Source organism: Rhinolophus ferrumequinum, chromosome 13, assembly GCF_004115265.2.
Source record: "Rhinolophus ferrumequinum isolate MPI-CBG mRhiFer1 chromosome 13, mRhiFer1_v1.p, whole genome shotgun sequence".
Classification (NCBI taxonomy): domain Eukaryota; kingdom Metazoa; phylum Chordata; class Mammalia; order Chiroptera; family Rhinolophidae; genus Rhinolophus; species Rhinolophus ferrumequinum.
Genome location: NC_046296.1, coordinates 36,421,964 through 36,445,385, shown reverse-complemented (window position 1 = coordinate 36,445,385; position 23,422 = coordinate 36,421,964). Strand labels below are relative to the sequence as shown.

Sequence of the window (23,422 nt, the reverse complement as noted above, 5' to 3'; positions counted from 1 at the left end):
CCTCATCCAATCCTAATTATCTTCCAAAGGTCTAAATACCATCACTTTTAACATAATGAGTTTTGGTGGAACGTAAACATTCAGTGCATAACACATATTTTTCTAACTTCCTGGATTTTTCTTCCCACATAGGGTTTTACAATCTCTACACACTTACTGGAAGAGGAGTGTTCGTTTTCCTTTTTAAAATGATTTTTAGATTGAGGAAAAACAAAACAAGACACCTGTTAACTTCTGCAAGACGTGTAAGCAGATTTTATAGGAACGCCAATGTGAATTAAAAGTAAAATTCTGGAGATAGATTGTAATCCAAATGATAGTCGCATCCTCAGAGTGGAAAAACAACGACCTTCTTTGAAGTGTTGACATCTCGTTAGCCTATGGATTGAATGAGAAAACTTACTAACGAAGGAAAATTATGACAACCACAAGAAATAGTCTAAGAGGAAAAAAGAAACGTAAAATATGAAACTGAGGAGAATGTCTAGGTGTGTGGGCTTATGTATAAAGGAGACACAAAAACAGTGCCTATGACAACCTTATTAAACCAAGATCATGAAAGATACACACACACACACACACACACACACACACACACACACACACACACACACCAGAATGCCAATAAATGTACACATTTTAAGATATGCTATCTATGTACTACTTTTTGAAGTTGAATTGAATTACGGTTGCAATAACGTCAAAAGATGGCATTAATCAAACAAATGCTAGTGTCATTCATTGTATTACAATTTTAATACAGTTTTTTCCTTTCTTAAAATGTATATACTTTTTTTGGCACCCTCTGTATGTATGTACACACACACACACACACACACACACACACACACACACACACTATATCCCAAAAGAGATTCACGTACTTTGTAATAGATTTATCTTTGAATAATGTGATCTTTGACCATCAAAATTTGATAATGAATACCTGTAGGGAGGAAAGGGGAGAAAGCTAACTATAGAACTTGCTGTCCATGGAACAAAACAAATTAGCTGTTGCGGTACTGCATGCACCCCAGCAGGTATGGATAACACAACCTTTACCTAGGAGATTGTCTTTAGAGGAGAGTGGGTAGAATGGATCTAGCTACAAGTACCATTGTTAACCCAAAGTTTTCAGATTTTGATAAATCAGAATACACATTTGTTTTCATTTGACTTTCCAGCTATTAAAAATGCATGTCATAACAAGATTTTATCATTTGCTAGACCGGAGCATAAATATTAATACAGTCCCCACTCCTTAAGTTGTGGTCAATTATAAACATGGCCACGATTCCTGCAATTCCTCTCTTTGAATCTGGGCTGACATTGTGACTTGCTTTATAAATGCAGCAGAAGCAATGTTAGGGAAGCTCTAGCCGGGGCCTCAAGAGGTGTTGCACAGTTACACTCTCAAAACTGGTGACATTCTATGTTACGATGGAGGATGAGACACATGTGGAACACAGATGAGCTGTCTCAATTGAGACATGCTAGATGAGCCAGTCCTTAGCTTGACAGCTGATCGTTGTCAACATATGAACTAGACCAGCTGAGATCAGCCACACCCTCCCCAGATCACAAAAACCACCCAGGTGAACCCTGGGCAAAATGTAGAACCACAGAATCCTGAGCTAAATAAATGATTACTGTTGTAAGTGACTAAGTTTTGGGGTAGTTTGCAATATAGAAAAAACTAATTGATACACAAAGTAGGCCTGGAACTTAAAAAATTATTTTAATAAAACTTTAATAGAATATCTTTAGGTAGGGATGAAGAGTTAACTTTGAAATTATAAAAAGCAGGTAATGATAACTACACAAGGCAATGAAATGTCATATATGGTTAGGATTAAATGTGAAATGTTTTTCTTTTTTGTTTTTTATTTGTCTTAGTCTTTGAGTTCCTTTTTAGCAAAGTAAGCGGTAATATTGCTTTAATTACTTTGGAATTAATGTACACGTGTTTTTGACGTCAAAGTGAAAAAAAAAAGCTGGAATGTTAGAATACAGCTAATAACAAAAAATGCCCCTCTCCTTCCAACACTAACTAGTATCTCCCTAATACTTGTATTTCTGTTCCTCACTCTCTGGAACAAAGTGAAATGGGATACCAGAATAAAACTATACCTGGCTTTTCATTTTGGCTTTTCTCCACTGATGAATAGAAGGTTATGAAATCAGAACTATAAGGCCATTTCCTTCTAAGATTTCATTAAAGATAAGATATTAGAGAGATTGAAGGCTATTTTGCTGGCTCACCACATCATCTACTTCCAACCATCAGAAATGAATGACAATAAAATAATGCAAAAGAACTCAGGCCTTATCAACCACAGAGTCATTTAGAATTTTTGTGATTGTTCTTTGAATCCAAATGATTATTACTAAAATTGATCAGACTACGAAGATTAAAAGATTCTTTGGGATTGTGTAAGTGCAATACATACTGAAAAGCAAGTAGAGACTGCTACAGCACGTTAAGCTAATGGACCAAAGACTAGGAAGCTCAGAATTCAGAAATGGTTAAGAACAATTTACTGATTTCTTTATACTTCAGAATCTGTTAAAAGTTAAAAACAAGATTAATTGTGGGCAGAGACAAGACTCATCTGTCATTTGAATGTGAAAAGAAGTTACTTGAAATGCAAAAGGCAGTCTTTTCAATATAGTGACTAAAGCGAGTACCAGATCATCGAAATTTCTCCAGTCATAGTGGTGATCCTAATGTCTTGTTCAAATTGGAAGAGACTATAGGTTTTATGTCTCTCCCTCCTCAGGCCCCACAAAAATAAAAGCTAGAAGAATAAGAGTGGGCTGTAAATCCTTACCAGTGAAGAGGAAAAGTATGCAGTCAGCAAAATCAATAAATGTCCAAAGAAACATTTCTAATGAAAGACTACAGTGGATGAAAGAGGGTTAATGAGTGAAATAAGCAAGCAAGTAAGCAAACAAACAAACAAACAAAAAGGGGGTGGGTTGGACACAGATTGGAATATGATTCAAGGGATAAAGAGTCTCTGGAGTCCATCTGGCGAAGATCTGGAAGGAGATTAGCAGAAAATATACATAAAAGTCATACCAGTTGGCATTCTCCTATTCTATAACATTGTTAGAGTCTCTAAAATGGTCCCCAGAAATCCTCAGCTCCTGGCATTTATGCTCTTGTGTAATTTCCTCCCCTTGGGTGTGAGCGAGACTAACAGCAGCCATGATGGAATGTCACTTGAATGATTAGGTTATAAAAAAATCTATGACTTCCATCCTAAGTATGCTCCCCCCTTATCCTTACTGCCTCCCATCGGTCTCTCAGATCATTTGACCTGGGGAGAGCCATCTGCCAGCATCCATGAGGCAGCCCTGTGCCCACCTGTTAGAAAACAAGGTCTGACAACAGCCATTTACGTGAACTTGAAAGTGGATCCCCAGTCTCCAGTCAAACCTTCAAATGAGACTGCAGGCTTGGTCAACAGCTAGACTCCAACTTCACATGAGACCCTGAACCAAAGTTACCCAGCTAAGCATCACCTAGATTCACCTAATCCACACAAATTGTGAGAGAATAAATGCATGTTATTTTAAGTTGCTAACTTGGGGAATAATTTGTTATACAGCGATAGGTAATATTAATACAAATACCTAAAATACAGAACAGAATTTCTTTTTATTTTACCCCACAACAAAAACAAACTACCAAACAAAAATCCATATAGTTCTCTTAAAAGCAAAGAAATTGTCCAAAGAAAGATAAGACTCTTCCTGTAGATGTTTTCTTCATTCCAGCATAAAAATGTTGGCTTCATGTTTGCTACAGTAAAAAAAAGAAAAGAAAAAAAGAAAGTTTGCTGCTGTACACACTCTGACCACTCTCAACCTGAATAAAATCTCCTGTCACAGTGTCGCACAACCAGTGCATACTGGTGCTCACGAACAGAAAGCACGGATAGGAGATATCTGAAGGGAAAAGGGAATCTTTGACAGAATTGACAGTATGATTGAGAATTCAAAGTGATGATAGAATAAAGGCAAGGGAAACAATGCAAGAAAAACAGAGGTTGAGGAACTAATGGAAAAATGAAACTATGGAAGTATCATTCAAATATGACGAAAAGTAAAATACCTTGTTTATAAGCAATTGATAGGATGGAAGGGAATCCATTTAACCTTGACCTGGGAAAATTCCCCTTTGAGCACTCCTGATATTATAATATTAAAATCGGACCCATAAGAAAAAGAAAAAAGTAAAACATAATCTTAACACATAACTGAGGCTGGCATTGGACAATATTTACTAAGTAATGGTAATCTAAACACCCTTTATTGCTTTTTCACTTTAGACTTTTCATAGTTTAAAAAATGGGAGATTTGGTTATAGATGCCTGGCAGAATGTTAAAGTTAACATGCCTAGAAATATAATGAGATGTTAAGAGGTGAAAAAATGGAAGCTAGAGAAACTGGTAGGAGTACAATATCTTCATGTTACTAATGTGGACACTCAAGAGATATTGTTGTAAATTAAAAGAATGAGAAACAGATGTAAATATGCTATTTAAAGCGACAAAAATAACTACAGTAGTTCCCCTTATCTGCGGTTTCACTTTCCATGGTTTCAATTACCTGTGGTCAACCAGGGTCTGAAAATATGAAATGGAAAATTCTAGAAATAAAGAATTCATGAGTTTTAAATTGCACATAATTCTGAGTAGTGTGATAAAACCGTGCACCATTCTGCTCCATCCTGCCAGGGATGTGGATCACACCTTTGTCCAGTGTATCCAGGCTGTACTGTGTATGCTACCCGGCCAGTAGTCGCTTAGTAGTTTTCTCGTTTATTAGATCTACTGTCACAGTGTCAGAGTACTTGTGTTCAAGTAACCCTTATTTTACTTAATAATGGTCTCAAAGCCATAATTTTTATTACAGTATGTTATTAAAATTGCTCTACCTTATTAGTTACTGTTGTTAATTTCTTATTCATAAATTATAAAACCTAATTTATAAATTACACTTTATCATCAGTATATTTGTATAGGAAAAAAATATAGTATATATAGGGTTTGGTACTATCTGTGTTTTCAGGTGTCCACTGGGTTTCTTGGAAATTATCTCCACAGATAAGGGAAAACTAATATACTAAATGTATATGTGTGTGTCTTTCTCTCTCTTTGTATGTATGTGTGTGTGTGTGTGTGTGTGTGTGTGTGTGTGTGTGTGTGTATTACTGCTTGAGCAACATTGACCAAAGTGTCCACTTGTATGCACTTTTTTGGCACCCCTGGTATATATACGTGTGTATGTGTGTGTCTGTGGCACACACACACACACACACACACACACACACTCACAGAGGAGAGGAAGAGAAGAAGAACAGGAAAAGGAAGAAATTAAGGCCAGGAGCTATTTTATTTTCATACTTAAGATGGCATAAATATTATGTAAAAGGAATACGTAAAGAAATGGAAGTACAAGCATATTATTTAGAGATATGAAACTAATTACTGAAAGAACTCCGAAACGATATCTCTGGGAAAAAAAAATGGTGGAGAGGGGATGGATGGAGGATTGCTGCTTTTTATAGAAACCATCTTCAAAATCATATTGATTTGTTTTCATATGCTTGTATTACCTTAATGAAAATAATTAACAATTGTTGCCACTTGTTTTGTATACATACAGCAAAGCATAAAAGTGATCTTTGCCAGCATCCTGCCTTTAGCCTTAGAAATTATGTAAAAGAGTAGGTTATAATTAATATTGTTATTAGCAATTTGAAGTATCACCTATTTAAATATATTGTATTTTCAAATAACCCACTGAGCAAAAATAACGGCCTTTGACATTTCCTAGTCTTTATCTAGATTTGTCCATCATCAGGAATTCACTCCTCTCCCCAAACTTCATTTAAGTCTTTGTGTCCAATTAGTGTTAGGCGGCGTATTCCTCTAATCTCTTCTGTTACTCCTCTAGTTCTTTGCACTAGGTTCTCATTTTAACTTGCCTACAAAAATGTCACAGTTTTAACAAGCTGTATCTCGGCAATGACTATCTTTTCAAAACATTATACACTTTCCCCAGTTCTATCTGGTTTCCAGCAACAGTCAATGTCTAAATAGTGAGCCTATGCCAAGCTTTTCTTGAAACCCCGTTACAAGTGGCTGCTGCAAAGTGGGTCTGTAAAGGGTGTCATGTGATTAGGTTTTCTCGCTGTTTGCCTAGACATTTGCTCCTGTTTATTTAAATAGTCAAAGGTAGCTAGAGATATAAAAAGAAATCATAGAAACTGTTTGAAAATATGAGTTCTTGGCTCTTCAAGATGGCCCAACCACTTGCACAGTTCTAGCAACCTGACGGGTTCTCCACAGGCAGCAGTGGGAGAGGTCAGCTTCTGGCTCATACAAGGGGTGCTTTAACCACGTAGGTAAAGCATCATAACCCAATAAAGATGAGTCTCTACTAAACCTCTGAAAAAGTATTTTACACCCACTAATGTGTAGCCGGTTAGGCAAAATTGTACTGTTTTGTACCCTTCTGCTTTCCATCATAGGGGCAACTACTAGAGCTTCCTTCCTGGACTTATTTAAAAGTTTATAGCACAAACTGAAATGACAATCTCGCCCCCTATACATCACATCCTTTTGCTGAAATAAGTATGTATATAACTTAAAAAAAAACAACTGTATTTTAAAACTGTGTCTTTACTCTGCATATGAAGGAAACAGATTTATTTTATTTCCTTCTCATCATCTTTACTCTGCAAATATTGATCAATCCAGAAAAATTCAAGACTAGGCAATACATAGTATTTATCTCAGCACTGCAATATGTACTCTGTGTTCATTAATTTATTTATTCAAAAAGTATTTCTTAGGAGTTCTCTTTGCACTAAGAACTGTGTGAGGTGTTGAACATGCAGATTAAAAAGGCATACATAGGTCTTGATTTCAAGACACTTATTAAAAAAGAAAACTAAAGTAAACATTACAGGCTCTGATAGATAATTATATATCTATCCACTTATGTGACTGTCTTTTTAGCTATCTCTCCAAAGTGCTATGAAAACAGGAAATGCATTCTGCTTAGCGTTTGGGAAAGCTTCAGGTGAAATGCAATGTCTAAAATTGTCCTGTATCATTAACATTAGCAAAACTTTAGAACTCTATGAATGTAGTGTCAATTATTAGTAAGATTACAGGTAGACTTGCAGCCCAAGAAGAAAAAAAAGGAGGAAATAAGGATACTTTTGGCAGAGGGGACAATATAGGCAAAGGTTGAAAGTGAAAGTGGGAAGTTGCATTTTGTGTTTTAGGAATGAGTAGTTCATCATGGCTCCTACACCAATGATGAGGTGCTTTACATTTCTCTTTTCCTTTTCTGAATCCAATTTCCAAATAACATAGAATGCAAGGGCACACTGACAAGAGGGAACACATAAGACAATGAGGCAATTAAATAAAACATGGAAAACTTCAGCTACAAATGTAATTAAACTTCTATCTGAAATTACAATGCAAATTCTTACTTTGGACAATGCAAAGCCATCAGTTCAAGTGAGACCAGAACAAGTGAGTCATTTGGTTGCCCTGTGATGTCTTATTTGCCCTCCTGTTACTATGGGTTGTATGTTGACTACGTCTAGAATTATCACTAATGGACAGTTAATGCTATGTTGGAAAAGTCAGAAGAATGTCACCACAAAATTTGAAAGAATTTTGATGAATCCTTTTCATTTCTGAAATGAAATACAGACTTAGAACCAGAAGTCTTCCATTTAGAGGAATGTGAACATTTTCTATTTTCTTTTGAAAGAAACTGATATTCCCTTTGGCTCCATGGATACAAGTACCTGCACTGTTTTCTAGCTATTCACACAGGCTTTCGACACATGTAGAGGTAAACTAAGAGAGTAGAGAAAATATGAAAAGTCTTCCTCAAGTGTTCCAGGGCCAAAGTTTTACTGCTGAATTTTCATTCTCATACTTGAATAGACTCCTCCTGTGGTTAACCTGCCAGTATCTTGGTTGAATAGATTTGTTACCTAGTCCTTGGATAACATTGGCCAAATTCAAGCCCCCTTTTCTTATTTGAGATTCGCATCATTGTATGTGAATCTGCAGTGCCTAGAATAGGGTCTAGCATACACAAAGAAGAAAGGAAAAAAATAGGAGAGTAAAGAAAGAAGGAAAAAGAATGGTGGGAGAGTGGAGATAAGGATACTAAGCAAGGAAAAAGTGATCACCTACTATGTGCCAGATGCTATACTACGGCTTATGATTGAAAGTTTGGGTGATACTCCCCAAAATATCTGTCATCAAGATAAACATTATTTTAAAACTCTCATTTTTATTGGCTCATATTTTACTCCATGCAATAGTCCAACATTGATGCTGACATGTAATAAGCAGTATTAGGGCTTCCTCGATAGCACAGAATTTATTCCATGTAAAGATGAAGATGATTCCCCCACATGGCTCACAGGGGAGTCTCCAGATCCTGCTTGACTAGGAAAATCCTAAAAGGGGATAAAAGGAGCTGGGGCCACCATCTACCCTACCGAATCTACAGATTGGATGATAACACCCATTTTAGAAGCTTTTCACAGAACGTGGGTAATACCAGAGTCAGGGTAGTGTCTAGCGCATTCTCAACACTCAGGAAATGTTAAATAATAAAAGTGTGTTGCATCAGTATTCTTGTTATTAAAAAGGGACTAAAATATCTCCCTTCCTTTAAATTTGCTTCTGAGTTTCAATTGTTGTCAGTGATGCTGCTGATAATAGACTACATCTGTGATGTACAAAACCTTTGCTATTGTTGATTTAAGGCAGTTTATAATGTATGTATGGATTCACTAATAACCTAAATGTCTGAAAAATGGTTCTTATTATAAAACACTAAATCACTAGGGACCTCATTGTATTCTGAAGAATATAATACCTTGAAAAGTGCATTTTATACGTTAGGTACACAAAAGATATTTGCTAATTTGTAATTTTAAGTAAAAAGACTGTGTATTTACAGGGAATATGTACCATAGTGTGTGTGTGTGTGTGTGTGTGTGTGTGTGTGTGTGTGTGTGTGTGTTTTAACATATATCACACACACACACACTATATATACACTACTACATTGTGTTTTGTGCAATTATCACTTAGAATGCTTACTGGAGAAAACATTGGTTAACATTGGTGTTATCTGTTTGCTTGAGATCTTATATAAAGAGAATACTGATGATGAGAATTCAGTGAAAGCTGCTTGGTAAGTGTTGTATAAAGGAAGGTGAATTAGCTAAACCTTCTCTTAAGGTTCCAGCCTAATGACGTTAATATATTTTTTCTTATCTTGTCAACAGGTAAGAAAATCTAAGATAAGTTCTAGATGATAGAAATTTAAGCAATTATCATAGAGATTTAAGTTTAATCTTCACTTATTAGCTTATTGAACAAAGCTTACTGTTTTACATATATCAAAGAAAAAAAGCATTTTTACACACATACATGCACAATTATTTTTTTTATACTCAGATGATTTTCTTTCTCCTCCCCTTCAAAGAAGATGAATATTACATGTAAAAGAAGAATAAATCAATACATATAATACAAAAATACCGATGTATTTGAAAACCAGAATTTCACAAAATATGGGACAAATCATTCACAGTACTTACCAAATCTAAGACAAGAAAATAAGGCTATATTTTTGTTCCTTAGACATTAACTAATTTATTTAGTAAAAAGATATTCCTCTGTCTTACAACTGAGACTAGAAATATCAAGAAGGTGTCAACCTCACCAGTTCCGTTCTGAGAAAACACCCACTGAAATTATTGCCACATATTAATTAGATACAAACATTTAAATCACCATATTTCTCTGAGCCTAATAAAGATTTAGCGAAAGATATTATAACAAGAATCACAAACCCAGTGTACTCTACCTCTCAGCTGGAAGTACTTGATGTTTTCAATACCCAAGTTGAAAAAGGAGCATATCAGGAATTTATAAGCTCCTTGATGAAACATATTATCAAGGACAGTTATAGAAATCATATTTGCAAGATTCCGTACCATACTGTGAATTAGCTTCTGTCTGAGAACAGCTGGGACATAGGTACAGGAAATCTCTGAACTGCTCAGTCACTGAAATTGGTGGTGGTGGTGGTGGTGGCAGGTTGAATAAAATAATATGGTATATAGGGATCAGTAGCCAGCGCAGTGTATTCCTTGTGCAATGTATTCAGTGTTTGTGGTCCTCTCTCACTAAATGCCAATCGCAACTTTCCCCCTGGATCATCATGTCCCCCAGACATGTTCTGGGGGACTAGTGCTGCTTCCCTGTGGAGAACACCTCATTCCATAGAGAATTTAGCTCTGCGTGTGCCACACAATTGATGCTTTGATTCAGAAACATCAATTCAGAGCTATTTCTTCAAGGGCAGAAAAAAGGTAAGAAAGGTGCTTTAACTTATACTTTGTACCTGAGGAATGCTTTTCACAATATAACCATCATTTGTATAATGGTTACATGTGTCAGATATTTACTTATTTATTTGGATGAACCATAAGAAATTTCTATTTTTTTGGTAATAAAAAACTGTCAAGTAGAAGTAATTTTATAGACTTCACATAGTACATTGACTCATCCAACGCTCACAATAAGCTTATGAAGCCATAATCCCCTATTTTATAAGTGGGAAACAGAGGTATTGAGAGGCGAAGGAACTTGCCCACGGTCACACAGCCAGCATGTGGGGAAAGTTCAGCTGGGATTTAAGTAGGGATTCTGGCTTCCAGAGTCGATGCCCTTGACCGTGATTCCACATGGCCCCCTAGCAGCCCAGGCCAGTACTGTCCTCAGGCCATCAGCTCCCAGAACACGGAATCAGACGGGGAGAAATTGTCTGGGAAGAGTATGAAAGAGGGAGATAAGTAAGCGAAGAAAGGAATGGGCCGATCCCTCAGAGGACACAGGTGTGACATGACATGACCTCTAGAGGGCACTGCGGATAGTTAATGGGATAGGGAAAGATGAAGAAGGCAGTGGAGGTACACCTTCTAGTGAGGCAGACAGGAGGCCAGCTGTGAAAGATGGACCCAGATGGTCATCCAAGAAAGTTGTCCTTTATCCTAAATACCTAGATGGATTAAGGAAGGGAATCACATGACCATATTTGCATTTTTGAAAGAGCTATCTGACAAATGGGTATCACATTGAGCTGATTAAGAGCGTGAGAAGACAAGAAGTAATGCGATTCTGAACAGAGGCTATATTTAAAGGCACAGGAACAGATCACCTCAGCATGCCCTGCAAAGAAGCTTGCTGCGTCATCTTGAGTAAGTTATTTGGTTTCTCCGTGCCTCAACTTTCTTGAATAGGAATAATAATACCAAGCTGTATTTTCTGCGTCTTCATCTCTTGCTCACACACATATGCACCCTAGAATGTCATTACACTTCTGATTTAATAAACAAGACACTTATTAGTGTCTTGTGTCCACAGGACTACACGGGACTAAATCACAGGACTAAATCACCATATTTCTCTGAGCCTAATAAAGATTTAGCGAAAGATATTATAACAAGAATCACAAACCCAGTGTACTCCCGTAGGGTATTGCACGTAGGGTACGTGCAGTTCACGCCTCTGTCTTGGCCTCCAGCAGTCCTGCCCCTACACAGCCTTTGGGCCACAGCCCATTTCCATGCACCTGGCTGGGCCCCTGGGGTGAAGTGCCTCCTCACTGTGAGTAGGGGTGGGGGGAGGCCTTGACAAGGATTGAGGTTTGCTTGATGGGGAAGAGCCAGAATCCTTATGGATGACTCTGGGACCCAAGGCACCCAGGTAGTTCTCTGCTGGTCCATAGAACTCCCAAGATCCTGAGAGATGGGGTTTCCTCTGGGAAGAGTGGTCTTGGCAGCAGCAACTAGGGCCTGATTCTGCCATTCTCTGAGCATCCCTGATGTTCAGTGCATCGCAGCCCATCCTTACCCTGATCCTCCATCAGGACCCACACACCTGAAGCAACAAACATACCTTGCGGGCTCCAACTGTGCCCTGTTTGCCTTCCAGGGAAATCACACACTCCACCCACTCAGACCAGGCCCTGGCCCCAGATTGAGGATGTCCCTCATTAAAATCAATCAGTCAATCTTGGTACTCAGTTCTTTTCCCTGTCTTCTAGTTCTCTAATACAGAAGTTAGTTGCCACTGGCACTATCCATACAGGGAACAAGCTTGTGGACCAGACGTTAAGTCTGAATTTTGATATGCCAATGTTCTCTCATAATTGATGCCCATGTAACTAATAATCTTTGCATGTCTATTTAAAAGCATTCCCATTTTATGACCACGCTCTCACACAAGCATCTCCTCTCCTCTTTACATTTTCTCTATAGCACTTGCCATCCCAAGTATGTTTTCGTTTTGATATTTATTGTCCATCTTCCCCAACTAGAATGTAAGCGGTGTGCGGAAAAGTTTAATTTTGTCCAATGCTGTATTTCCAGTGATGAGAACATTGACTGGTATATACTAAGTGCTCAGTAAACATGTGTTAGATAGACAGATAGATGGATGGATGGATGGATGGATGGATGGATGGATGGATGGATGTATTTGTCTAGATCTTGCCTTATCCGAAGACATCTCAAAACCCAGCTTGCATCCACCAATAGAGCACATTTTTTCAATCTATTGAAAGCACCAGACTCCAAAGAAAATGCACCGAGCAAAATAATTTTCTTAAACTCTTTAAAATTTATATACCTGGACCCTTTGGCTTACCAGCAATGAAGGGGAAACACCTTCTAAGTAGGGTTGTTTATCTACATTTAAAATTACAGTGTATTACACTTTTCTTACCCAGCACCATTAGTTTGAGAACATGCCTTTGCATGTATTTTAAAATCTCACCCAAGTGTTTTTCTTTCCAATATGCACTAAAATCTGCTATAAAAATGTACATTAATTTTAGTGAATTCAGCAGAATGATTGGACTAGGGAAAATAAAATTAATTATTCATGTCATCAGTATTTTAAAATGCAGAGTGGTTATCAGGAGCATACATAATTATAAATAGTGCAATTATTTTTTAATAATGAAGCCACAGCTAAGGTTAATATTTTTAATAAAAAAATAAAATTTTGTTCTTTGAAGTTACAAAATGCATTTTGTTAGTTTTAAATATTTTTCATGGGAATATGTGTGCACTCTGCTTATATTTTTCAAACAAATAGCATTAATTTTTCATGAGTATATCCAAATCTTCCAAGAAGAAATAACAGTGTCTAATATATTCAAATACTCTCTTCTTGCTTGAATGCTAGTTGGTTTTTTGTTTTGTTTTGTTTTTTGTTTTTGGACATTCCATGGGAATAAAATGCCATTGACTTCAGTAGGACATTGCATATGTGAAATATACATGTCTCTGAAACCTAGCAATGTTTTTAAATCCTCAGTAGTTCCTCTTCTTGAGTAGGTCTGCTAACTCCCCTCTGAAGAAAAGCCTAACTGGAACCATAGACTTGACCCAATACATTTCACTCATATTTCCGGATTCTGTTCCACTCCATAATTTCTTACAAACAGTTGCAAACATAGTCTCTCCAGTCAAACTTCAGAATCTATCAAAGCCTTCTTCTCTCTCTTTTCTCAGGATTTTTGAAATGGGATGAAAAGAGGATGAGTAAGGCTAGATATTCTTGAAACTAGGTAAAGATACCAGCGTCAGTTTCTGCTCAGAATGTAAAGGACAGAAAACTATTTATTATTCTTATGAAGTATGATTTTCCTGCAAAGTAGACTTTATATGTTCTGTACAAGTAGATTGCAACATAGTTTACAGACCAAAATGGGATGCTTAGGGGGTCAAAAGAGGATACTATTAATAAATATATTGGGACACCAGGTGCACATAAGGACTAGACATGCCAACTGAGATGAATGGCTACCACCCCGTATACAAGTCAAGGATGAAACCTATGCTTTATTAAATAATCATCAGAAGACCTAATTAAGAGCATCATTACTAGAGTCAGTGAAATTTTAGAGCTCAGTACAATTCAAGAGATTCCTAGTTCAACCCACTTATTTTAGAGAGACAGAAGGCTTTCCAAGCACAGTGAGGTAAACCAATCTGTCCAGGTTACACAACGAGGTACTGTTTGCGTGGACCATGGAAACCAGGTCTCCTGATTTAATGTGCTCTTTCCCTCGAAGTAAAAGGCATTGCTACGGATCCATATTCTCTCTACAGTATGTATAATGCATGTAAGATATTCTTGAAGGAAAGAACCGGAAAATCACAAAATGTGCTACAAAGCATAGATCAGAAGAAACGTCACAATCTTGATCTGAAAAGAAACAGCACAGTTCCTCCACTTTCCTTTCTTTATAGACTGGCAACCAAAGGGAGTGAATGTTGCCCTTTGCATGTTTGCTTACTTTTACTTATTTACATGAAGTTATGTATCCATCCATAAGACATTGCTAGATTATTCAGTAGAAGAGGGGATATTTAGTAGTTAAATCCTGTGTGACAGTCCTGCCCCAACCCCAGAAGTTCTCAGCATCCTGAAGAACTTTAAACTATCAATTTTTAGCCTTTGAGAAAGTTTCACTTTTTTGAGATGAGTGGGCCTTACGGAAACATTTAGCTATTAAATATTTTAAATAAAACAAAGTGTATGAACTTTATGTAATCCATATAAAAGGTATTATGAATCTTGTTATATTACATTTTTTAAAAGCCATTTAATCACAAGGGTTGGTAAATGCACCCATTCGTTCATGATATAAATCATATCTTTCTACAGTAAACATCAGTCTGAAAATTGATCACAATTTAGAGAAGAAAAATGTTTTTTTTTCTTTTTAAAACATGTTTACTTTTAAGTAGCAATGTAAACAAGATCTTATGGGATGAATAGTCTTTTATATTCTGTGACTCTATGAAAACCGAAAATAAATTTCTCCCCTACTACTTGCCCTGCAGGATGGCTGAAGAAAACCTCATCTCATCTGTTTGAAATGAATCCAATTTAATCCTGCTTGACCAAAAATCTGTTTCCATAGTTCTAAAACATGCAATCACCCCAAGGTAGATTGCCATGGCAGCTAAAGTGGCTCATTATTATCACTGAGGAAAATATACTTTGATTGAGAAAACAGTCCAATATGCTTTTTGAAAAATAAAATGACCCTTCCTAGACCACAATTTAGTAAGGCAGTGGATAAAAGTAGGCAGCTATGGCCACTACAGACAGGGTTTAAAGGAAGATGCTTCATCCAACTTGCAAAAATGAGTCAAAGATTACAGTCCTAGAATTAGCATTACAAATTAATCTCACATTTAAGCTTCCAAGACTTTGACAATTCTAAGGAACACACACTTCACATTCTAAATGTATCAGTTATATCTTTGTAGTTGGAGGGCAATTTAAAAACCAATTGTGAGGTCAAGAAAATGTGAACAAATTATTGTGTTACTCAAAAATAAAAATTAAAATTAAAAATTTTAAAAAATTTCCTTTCTTTCCTACTAGATCTGCCTTCCCTACATATACATATTACCTTTAATCATATATATATATCATTATAAAAGAGAATTTTAAAAACTCTTAGTCCAATTTGAAGATAGTTTCCATAATTGAATGTCTGTAACATATTAATCCAAATTATGCATTTCCTATATTTGGTCTGTTAAAAATCTAAAAATTTAACATCTATTTTTTAATGAACCTAGTAATCATTTGTTTAAGTCAATAGCCCCTTAAACGAACTGAGTAATTACCAATTGATTAGATCATTTGCTTCTATAAACCACTGCTGTCTTTAAACATGTAATAGCTTATAATAAAAGTCTGTTCATTGGCAATTAATGGGCAGTTAACTGCTTTACATTAATTAATATTATACAATGCATAAGTTTTTATTTCTCCAATTGTAGGTGTTTAACTTGAAAATGAAATAGCTATTTAACATGTTTTCTAAAAAAAACACGCAATTTCTTAACATATATCTGTTACAAATTGATAAAATACATAAAAACAAAGCTGATGATTCTTTTTCCCTTATTTTGGGATACGTTTATTTACCTAGGAAATTTGGCAACTGTAATTTCATTAATGATGAAACAAGACTACTAAGAAAAACATCTGGTTCTTTCAGATTTTATTCATGGGAACATTTTCAGCTCTGAATATTATAGAATGTCTTCTTATGAATTATTTTATATAAAGGAAATAGTCTATCAACTGCTTTTTTTTCATTTTCCCTGTATCCAATTCACTTTAACTTGATTATTGTTAAATAACCATAAACAACAATCATAATAACTAATCATCAATGAAGTATCAGGAAAGGATATCAAATGGAGCTATTGGGTATGCATTAATCTGTCTAAAGTCAAAAGTATCCGAGGGGCTAAGTGTTGTTATCAACAATCTTATAAGCCCAAACAAGATAGAGAAAACTGACAAAATGATGACACTCTAAGCACACATTCTTACTGAAATGTATATTCCGTGAGGGCAGGGGTTGTTGTTTGTTGTTGCTAATGTATAGTCAGTGTGCAAGCACTGTATGCAACATGTATAGTGATAAATCAATGTATGTTAATAAACATCCTGTAAGACTGTCCATTTTACGTTGTGGCCAAATACAAATGAGAGAAGGAGGGAGGAAAGGGGGACAGAGAGAGGAGAAAATGCCACCATATACTGTGTTTTTCACAAGACCGGGTCTTATATTAATTTTTGTTCCAAAAGATGCATTAGATCTGATGATCCGGCTAGGTCTTATTTTCGGGGAAACACAGTAGGTGCATATATCCAATACTACACTTACGAATTTACAATTGTTTGGTCATTTCCCTTCACCTAGGACATTTTCTCTCTGTTCCTCCCACCTCTTCCTATTCAAAGTTAAAATCAGAATGTATTTTCTTCTCTTTCTGCTAAACTTATGTTAATTAGTAGATAGGGTACTGATGCAACAGAATTAACCTTTTTTACTCTCTTTCTAAATCTGACACTTGGTCTGGTTCAAACATTTGAAGTAAAAACAATTAAAAAAAAATAAACCATGTCATTCTTGCTTCATTACAATGTGGGTTTCTAGAAAAGTAACAATAATGTATTTGGGAAAGCTTTATATGGCACCTACCGAAGATAATCACTATTAAAAATAAAACAGAAGGAAACACTCAATTTTGAACCAAGGTGAACATAACAATCCTGAAAGAATTCAAAACAGAATACGTACAAAGTCTATAAATGTCAATAGGAATCTAATAGCATTTAACAGCATTTCAACAGTGTTCCGGTAGCTTTTCATAAAATGTAAGCTCTATGAGGTGGGTAGTTGATTTTTCTTTCTTTCTTTTTTTTGTTTTAAATTCTCCAATACCTAAACCAATGCCTGATACATATTAGGCAATCAATAAGAATATCTTGATTTAATCAATATACTTCCAAGTTATACAAATTCAACATTTAAAATTCTACTTATCAAAAATAGTAGACATAAGACTGAACAATTTAAGCTCATTGAAGTGAATTCTAGGTCACAGGAGTTACCCGTATATCATACAAAATATGTTAGCCCCAGACAGTTTTTAAGTACCATATTTTGAGTCTTTGTCCTCAGAAAAACTGTTTTTCTTATCGATACTAAACACTATTATTCACCGTGAGAGCCACATGCTTACCAATTCAAAATTTTAAGACTTCAAAATACAATAGAAGGTTTGCAATTTATCTTTTAAGATTTACAGATCTGTTTTTATTTTATTTTGATGAAGTGTCAAAGTTGAAAAAACAGGGCCTTTTAAATACTTCATTAATTTACTTGTTCACTTAATTTAAACAGTGGAAACTCTATGTAATTTGCAGACAATCCCCTCAGCTTGGGCTAGACCAAGATTATTTAATGAAGGCTATCAGCAAGCAGCAAACCAACCAGCACAAAGCAGTTTATAAAAGCCCGCAAATCTCAAATCAACAGCATATACACATATCGTAGTTAAACTGAGTGCATTATATTAAGCAAGAGTCAAAGGAAGCCGTAATGCCTGAGATCAGAAATAATCAATCCCATTTTAGAAAAGACACCTAGGCAGTAAAGCCCTCTTTCATAATCACAGGTCCAAAAGGAAGGAATGAAATCCACATACTCACCTGGCTAATGGGTTCTTTCGTAGGGGGCTTTCCTCTTCTGGCTGTGCTAGTAGCCAGGGTCGTGGTGGTCTCCATAATTGACGTGGACATCTCTGACTGCATGGCAGTGGCTGTCGACTCAGTTGTCATAGAGGAAGGCACTTCACCAACCAGTCTCACATTTCCCACTATGGCGATGTTGACATCATTTTCGGCTGCCATATTCAGAACTTTCAAGCCATTGTAGTAAAGCCCAGAGAGCTGGCCCTGGAAGGGCTGGCCCTGCTCTTTCCCGCCAATAATTATGGTTGCTTGGCTATTGAAGATTGTGAGCTGACGCCCTGTAAAAATAATATTACATACATGCAAAAATGTTGATTGTGAACTCTACATTCTACAAAGGATGATAAAACAGATCTTTCATGGGGTGGATAATGAGAGCAATAAACTATAAGAGAGGCATTTGACTCATAATTCATTGCTGATAAATGAGGTGTCCATGAAATGCATAATCATTGGCAAATACTTGTAAATTCTCAATTGATTGTAAATGTAGTGCTTTTGCTAAAAGACCAATCAAATATATGTATTGTAAATCAATTTTTAGTGGATCCCTTTCCATTTTATCTCAAGATCTTATACTATTGGTCTCTTAAGTGTAAATTGTTGAATTAAAAATGTGATTATATCTACCATTTCAAGTATTTGTCATTCTAAAATTACCACTGGCAGAAAGTAATCTCTAGCAGCTGATTTCTAATTTTAAATTCATGGTAAAAAATTTCATAATTCACTTAATGGCCACAGGTATCTACATGCTATTTTTTAGAAACATTTATGTTTTTGAAGGCAATGGTCCATTGTTATTTGAATTATTCTATTTTTCCGGCAATCACACTGAAAAGAAATGCATGGTTTACACTGAGCATGTCAGAGACAAAAAATAAAAATAAAAAATTCCAAAACTATTTTTCTGATTGTCTTTCAGCAAGTCTATTAAAACAAAACAGAATGAAAAAAATAGCTTCAGATGTAAAAAGCGGCTTCAGGAATGATACACAAACCAATGGAGAAATTATGGCACATTTCCATCAAACAGCAATCCTCAGCAACAGTACCAATATCATTAAATTGAGTATCCAGTTTTAGCAGATTGCTCTCTTTTCTTAAAAAGCATGCACACAACTTTAAGTTCAGTTTTAATTAGGGCTTGTTCCCAAATGCTCTTAGAAGGTTGAAAACGTTAAAGGGACTTCATTTTGACCGGCAATCCATATTGCCCACTATTTAAGATGCCTAGAGTTTAAACCAAGAGTTGTTTTGTTTTGTTTTGTTTTGTTTTTTTTCAGGACCATAATAAAGATATCAGAACTACATATATTTTAGTTAATAATTTAGAGGCTGGAACATGTAACATAATCTATGAACGATTTATCATTTTGGGTTAATGCTTGCTGTGAGTACCTTCATAGATTGAGTTAGTGGATTATATTTAACAGTCCCTTTAACTTTAAGTTAACAGGGTAAGATTATTAAACAGCTGGTACGTCTAAAAATGTATAGAAATTATTATACAAGGTATGCAAATATTACTATCTACATTTTACTGTTTTAAATTTGTTTTTAATTTAGTTTTACGGAAAATTTATTTTTTATGTTTATTAGTGTTACAATGAAGTACTACTCGGTTATGTTCAAATTATTTTTTTATTTGAAGTTTTAATCAATGTTTTTTACCTTTGTCGAGTAGCCATTCATCAACTACTCGACCAAGTCGATATGGAATTCGCTGTCTAGCAATCGCCAGGCGCTCGTTATCATTGTTTCCTTTAAAGTTTAAAGAGACATTTCATTGGTTAAAATCTGTAAGGTCAAAGGTTAAAAGTTAATACTTAAAGCTTGAGCTATACAGTTGCCACATGATTTTTTGAAATTTGGAATTTTAAAAAGTTCTACCTAGAACATTTCATGTTTCAGACTTGTCATTCATTCATTTATTTTATTTTAGCAAACAAAATTATTCCTACGTTAATTGAAAATTAGAAATCTGCATTTGAGCTAGGTTATTAAACTTATGTTATAGACAGACCCGAACAACCAATTTAAACAGCATATAATAGCTTTACAAAAAAATGACCATTGATCTCAGGGTTTTGTCTTTTTGATGTTTCTTATTAACTAGTTAAACATGTTCAGGTGAAACAGGTTTAAGTTTTCAAAATACATTCAACCTCTTGTTCCAGATTAGTAATTTATGAACATCAAACTTAATACCGTCTTTGGCACACTGAAGCATCTAAAATAGGCCTAGCGTACTTTATGTCCTATTCAGAAAACAGAAATGTGTATTCATCTCATTTAAGGAAACCACCGAGTCTGAATAGTTCTTATATATTCCATACAAATTGGTTTATCAGTCACTTGGACATAACAAGAGAATATATCTTGCATCATCCAAATACACTATTATAGGAAAAGGCTTTGACAAAAGTGACATTATTTGAGTGTCCTTCGGTTTCATTTAAAGGTTAACATATCGAAGCGTAAAACAATTTGGAAAAAAAATATGCACGTTTTTACATACTCAGATATCTGCTTTTATATTAAGCTATTCTAAAGAAGGCATGGTAGCTTAAGGGAAAAAGAGTGGTCTCTACTCATAGATCTGAACTAAGTATGAGCCTTGCTTCTCTGAACAAAAAATTTTCGGATAGAAACACAGTTTAAATTGACCTTGAATGATGCTTGCAAATAGGTAAGTATTTTCCTGATCTATAAAGCACTTAGGAAGCATATAGGCTGTCATCTCAGTGCTTAATCATGTATACTGCAAGACATTTTCTATTTCATGAAAATTAAAGTGGAATTTTGAGCTAAGACATTTTGGCAACAGCTCAGATGAGGACTCAGAGGTGAAAGAAACACTGAATGATACTAGCAATGCCCACAAGAAAAGACTGGATGGAGCATCTTGCTAGGGAAGACAATAGATACAGGTTCTTCTTATATTTAGAATAATTTACACTAGATTTACTATACAGTATATTTATAACAATAAACCCACCGTGATATTGGCTACACACTTTTAGAGAAATAGAAAAAAACAATCGTTTAGACCTTATGCATCTGTCCTTTGAAGGTATATGTATGACTGAAAATATATCATACATTAATTAGTATTTAATTTAAAATGTATATATCAAAGTAGAACCAACTATAAAGTTTAATAAAAACATTTATATGTATTTCTCTGTATTATGTAATCATTAAAATGTTATAAAATAATATGTTTTCCTATGGGAATATATTTTGGTATATTTATAATTAAAAACAAAAACAAGGGCACAAGTAACCTAAGTTCCAAGCCTAACTTCATTTTTTTAAGTGTGCAGAACCTGTGTCCTTCTTTGTGTGCTTGCATACACAGATATTTATTGGTTAGCTTAGGCCAATATGATTATTCATGAATGTGTGTTTTGGGCTTATATGTGATTCATGTAATTAATATGTGTATGTGCATAACTTGATAAGCAAACATGAGATATTTTTAAAAAAACACATGCTCTGTTTTGTATGGACTTTTTCGTCCGTTAATACTCATTTCAATTCACACTCGCCTGATGACTTTATAATTACGTGGCTCCTCAAACTGTTTTTCAGGCTGGAATGTTCCCATCAACAGAAATGATCCATTATTCCCTCACACACCACCCGAATCTAGAATGCCCACCACCTCTCGCTCAGTTACTACTTCAGTATATTAACAGACCTCTCTGCATCCTCTCAGAAATAAATCCCACTCGTGCTCCACATGTCAGCCAATATCTAATCATGCCACTTGTCTATATAAGCTTTTCCATTGGCTTCAGGATAAAATCTCAAACTCCAAATGAGGACTTCCATCGTCTGGAAACTTCCTACTTCCCTTGCCCCATCTATAGCTCACAGTGCCTTGCTCTTCTCTTCTACCCGCATGAAACCTCTTTCAATTCTTCTAAAGCTATCCTTCTTACCTCTGGACTTTTATACTTGTAGCTCCCTTTATTTGAAGTTCTATTTTTCACTTCCACCCCATTCTCATCTTGCCTTAGCCAAACATGGGAGCATTATTTCCTCAGGAGGTCTTCCTTGCTGCCCCCAAATTAGATTAGGGCACGTGAATATATGCTTACCTGGTGCCCTTTAGAAACAAGCATCGATCTTATAAGTGCATATTCAATAAATATTTTCCCTGTAAAGTATGAAGTTTCATGAGGTCAGGTATTGTGTGCAGTGTTTATTGTATTTTCAGTGCTTGCACAATATCTATCATACAACTTCCTGCAAAATATCTGTGTATTGAAGTAGCAAAGGAAACATTTTTTTAAATTACAGTAGCTTTTTTTTTGGCACCATTATCTCATCCACAGAGCCTAACAACATTCATAAGAAAAAAAAAACAAAAAGCAAATACTTGTGTTCAGAGAATACGCTATATGTGACTAAGCTTCCCTTTGTACTCTCCAAAGGAAACATCACATATTTAAATTATAATGTTACTTCTTTAATGACTGTTACTGATTTGAACAGTCATACAGTCAACTCATTATTGGCTTAAAAATAACTGTCCCGTGCCACAAACAGATAATTATTATTAGTAATGGAATTAGAGGGATAAGTCTAAAAAGACAGGTGAAGAAAGCTGAAGGGTCTGTATGTTCTTTTTGAATGACTTTGAAAAAGAGTACATAAAAACACATGTATACACACACACACACACACGCATAAAATTTCCCCTTATACCTTTGACTGGCATTCACACAATTAATATGACTAATATGCATTTTATTTCTTTACAAATTCATAGTAAAGTGGTATTTGTAAAATATCCATGACATTGTATGATTTAAGTCAACAATATCTTTTGAAGATCCTCAATGAGATTCAGCTAAAACAAAAACATGAAATATACACTCCTAATGTGTAACACAAAGGTCATCTAACAACACCAAAGAGAAAATAGAGTAGGCAGCTGAGAGGGTTTAAAAAGGCATGATAATTTTAAAACAAAGGTAGCCACTGAATGGGGTTATATAATCCCATAACCCATGAACATCACATGCCTTCTAGTTCAGAGAGCATATATATATATATATTTGGCTGAAATATGTTATTTTAGAATTAAAGGACAGACTTTACTCATTGTTGGGTTAACGAATGGGAAATCAGATGGTATTAACTTCAACTCAATGTATGTTGACTTTTTCCTCCAAATTCATTGTTCTTCTAC

At 35.3% G+C, this 23,422-nt stretch overlaps 1 protein-coding gene across 26 annotated transcripts in view; it reads right to left on the bottom strand.

Annotated features, from left to right (window-relative positions):
* NRXN1 (neurexin 1) overlaps positions 1-23,422 on the bottom strand; it is a 1,077,731-nt gene that overhangs the window by 109,823 nt on the left and 944,486 nt on the right. For 16 of the 26 annotated variants that reach the window (XM_033124535.1, XM_033124534.1, XM_033124537.1 and 13 more), the window contains 2 exons: positions 19,891-19,980; positions 18,175-18,494 (listed from right to left, as the gene is read on the bottom strand). In XM_033124535.1, the coding sequence (XP_032980426.1) occupies positions 18,175-18,494; positions 19,891-19,980 (410 nt within the window). The remainder of the gene's footprint in view (positions 1-18,174; positions 18,495-19,890; positions 19,981-23,422) is intronic. The other 10 variants (XM_033124546.1, XM_033124548.1, XM_033124549.1 and 7 more) reach the window with 1 other exon arrangement.